The 3,573-nt window shown below is 40.6% G+C and overlaps 1 protein-coding gene across 1 annotated transcript; it reads right to left on the bottom strand.

Moving 5' to 3' along the window:
* Positions 1–1,744: 1,744 nt before the first annotated feature.
* LOC133822644 (S-adenosylmethionine synthase) lies at positions 1,745–3,573 on the bottom strand. Its single transcript, XM_062255047.1, has 2 exons — positions 3,425–3,573; positions 1,745–3,285 (listed from the first exon to the last, which is right to left on the bottom strand). Exon 2 carries the CDS (start codon positions 3,255–3,257, stop codon positions 2,076–2,078), a length of 1,182 nt encoding a protein of 393 aa, XP_062111031.1. The 5' UTR covers positions 3,258–3,285; positions 3,425–3,573; the 3' UTR covers positions 1,745–2,075.

Below are 3,573 nucleotides of genomic sequence, written 5' to 3'. Positions count from 1 at the left end.
TAAATACTCCTGCGACGGACGAATAATACTTATATGATTTTTTTTATAAATTCAAAAATAATAAATTGGATTTTTACCCTTCGAACCATTACCAAATTGTGCCTCTCAATTTTTTTTTTTTGTTTCAATTATAATTTAAGGGGCACAAATCTGCAATGACGATATTTGTCAAATCTTCAATACCCAACGTAAGTTCTTTTGGAAATGGGGCACGATTGCTAGTGGTAATAGTTAGGGTGAATTTTAAAAAAAATATTGAAAGAGCATAATTTTGTAGTTGTAATAGTTTGAAGACAAAAATCATATTTATTCATACAAAAAATATATAAATCCATAAGAAGGCAACTGCCCATTTTTTCCACTTATTAGATATAGCTAAAGGCATAACTAAAACCATATTACTTAATTTCTTCAACAACAAAAAATATTACTTAGTGTGATTTTAGATAATAATAATAGTAATAATAATAATAATAAGAGTGTTATTATATGGTATCTTACAGTATTCGAAGACTAATTATAACACATCGGTCCCACAAATTTTAAATTACACTAATTATTTATGTCGTATGGTACCCATTAGCAATACTCAAAAGAAAAAAGAAAAAACCATATTTGGTGTTAAGAGTAAGAGAGAAACAATTGTATGTTAATAATGTATTGACTGAAATATCTTCCATCAGTTTCGAACCGAACCCCCTCCGAGTGCCGCCAAGGTTTATTTCTTTGGGTTCTCTTCTCCTTTCCCAACTAAGGTGTTGTTGCTGGCTTTGTCTATGCGACTGGTGAGCCCTGGCTGGGAGGGGCTCGTCGATGTCAAGATGGTTGAGAGGTGGTTCGCATGGAGGGTCGGAGGGGTGCTTTAGCGGAGTCCTCAGTTTGGGGTGGTGATTGACGCCATTTTTTAGGGGGGAGAAGATTGCATAGGTTTGTTAATGTCGAGTGTGAGTATTCACAAGTTTAGAGGTCGTGGTTGTTGGGGTGCTGATTTTCGGGTTGTATTCCGTTCTAGTGATGGCAGGTGCCAATTTGTGGTGGTGGTGGGTTCCGCTTATTTGGGAGGACCGATAGGGTGTGGTGAACCTGGTTTGGGTTTCGGCATGAGATGTAACTCTGTTTGCGAGATTGGGGTCGGAACTGGTTTGGGTCTCGGCTTCACTCTTTATTCTGATTGGAGCTCGGATGGCTAGCGTAGTAGTGAATGGGTACGTGTATGGTATTGCAAGTGATGTGCGATGAATTTTCCTCATTGGAGGATGGAGGTAGTGTTTTTTGGGCTGTTTTTTGTTTCTTGTCTTGTTTGTTTTTGTTATATAATGTTCTCCTTTGTGGGTGTTTTGTTTTGTTTTCTAATAAGGTCCCATTTGTGGGTGTTTACAAGCCATTATGTTTGGTAGCGTTTTTGTGTTTATTGTCTTTGATAGTATGATGGCTTTGTCAAGATAATCATTGTTAATATTTTCCATAAAAAGAATCTAGTGGTTCATTATATTGACAAAATTTAGACTTTGTACTCGCCTCTTATGTTGTTAGAAGAAAACTAGTAATTATAATACATTTTGAGTAGATGAATATTTCACTCTTAATCTTCCTATAGAAAAAACAATTCTGCGCTGAATAGTAAAAATAACGTCACCATCCTCAACAACAAACGACAGCACAACAGTACACAACAACAAATGCCAATATACTCTCCACTCCACCAAACCCAACAACAACAAAATTAGTTTACAGTACAATATAGTTGCATTGCAGGGCAATCATTTTCTTTCAACGAGTATTATTATTTTAAAAAAAAAGTATTATTTCTCTTATAAGAGTACAAAGAAGATTCTTTTCTTTTGCCTCACCTCCATTTTTAACTTCATAACATGTAATGGCGCGCTCTTTAAATTAGAACACAAATGAAAAAGGGAAAAAAAGGAGAAAAAAAAATTACTAAGTAAAAAATCAATGGAAGAAAGAAAGAAAGTAAGAAATGGTGATATTGAGGAGTGCTGCAGGCATTAGATAACATACTCTTCTCTTCTCATTTGATCTTGAGAAAGATCGGAGAGTTTGAGTTTTTCAGTTGATCAAACTTGAACCTTGTCACTCTTGAGGGGCTTCACCACCTCCCATGTGAAGTCAGGGTCATCCCTTCCAAAATGACCATAGGCAGCGGTCTTTAAGAACCTGCCATTGTTACCCCTCTTAAGATCCAAGTTAATGGAAATCATGCCGGGCCTGAAATCAAAGTTCTCCTTCACAATCTTGAGGATCTCCTTGTCAGGAATCTTGCCAGTGCCATAGCTGTCGACGAAAACGGATAAGGGCTCAGGGACACCAATGGCGTATGAGACTTGCACAATGCACCTTCTAGCAAGTCCATTGGCCACAATGCTCTTGGCAGCCTGCCTAACAATGTAGGCACCACTCCTGTCAACCTTGGTTGGGTCCTTTCCGGAGAAAGCACCACCTCCGTGAGCTCCCCACCCACCATAGGTGTCAATGATGATCTTACGCCCTGTTAAGCCAGCGTCACCATGGGGGCCTCCAATGACAAAACGGCCAGATGGGTTGAGGTGAAAGATGGTCTTCTCGTCCAAGTACTTTTCTGGGATCACTGGCTTGATGACATGCTTTTTAAGATCAGCAGCAATTTCATCATTGGTGACAGTCTCATCGTGCTGAGTCGAAATAAGAACAGTGTGAACACGAACAGGGACCATAGCACCGTTGTCATTGTAATACTCAATTGTGACTTGGGTCTTGCCATCTGGTCTGAGCCAAGCGCAAGTACCATCCTTACGAACCTCGGTGAGTCGGGCACCGAGCTTGGTGGCGAGAACATGGCTGAGAGGCATCAACTCAGGGGTCTCATCAGTGGCATAGCCAAACATGTGACCCTGGTCACCAGCACCAATTTCCTCAGGACGCTTAGTGAGATGGCCATGAACACCCTGGGCGATGTCGGGACTCTGCTGCTCAATGTTGACAAGGACCTTGCACTTGTCGGCGTCGAGACCAACATTGTCGGAGACGAATCCAATTTCACGGCAGGTGTCACGGACGATCTTCTCGTAGTCGACGTTAGCTTTGGTTGTGATCTCACCGAAAACCATGACCATGTTGGTCTTGGTGCAGGTCTCGCAAGCCACCTTGCTGTCGGCGTCCTGAGCCAGACAAGCGTCGAGCACCGCATCTGAGATCTGGTCGCAGAGCTTGTCGGGGTGACCCTCGTTTACTGATTCGGATGTGAACAAGAAGGTCTCCATTTCCGATTCAATTCGATTCTTCTAAAAGCTGAAACAAACAAACAAACAAAATTCAGAAAATAAAATAATAGATCTAATTTGAATTTAACGTACAAAACTAATATTAAAATAAGAAAGAGAAAGAAAGAGCAAGATCTAAGATAGAGTGGGAAAAGAAAGAAAAGTACCAGATGATAGTGGAAAGCGTCGAGTAAGGAAGATGAAGATGAAGATGAGTGGTGCAGAGGCGGTTATTATATATAGGAGCAGGGTTAGATTGAATCGACGGTTGACATGGGATCCAGATCGATGTCGGATGGCAGGGTTTGATCCCAGC

Source organism: Humulus lupulus, chromosome 3, assembly GCF_963169125.1.
Source record: "Humulus lupulus chromosome 3, drHumLupu1.1, whole genome shotgun sequence".
Classification (NCBI taxonomy): Eukaryota; Viridiplantae; Streptophyta; class Magnoliopsida; order Rosales; family Cannabaceae; genus Humulus; species Humulus lupulus.
This window is presented reverse-complemented; position numbering and strand designations above follow the sequence as displayed.

Coding starts and splice junctions, on each gene's coding strand:
- LOC133822644 (XM_062255047.1), bottom strand. CDS start 3,257: ATGGAGACCTTCTTGTTCACATCCGAATCAGTAAACGAGGGTCACCCC.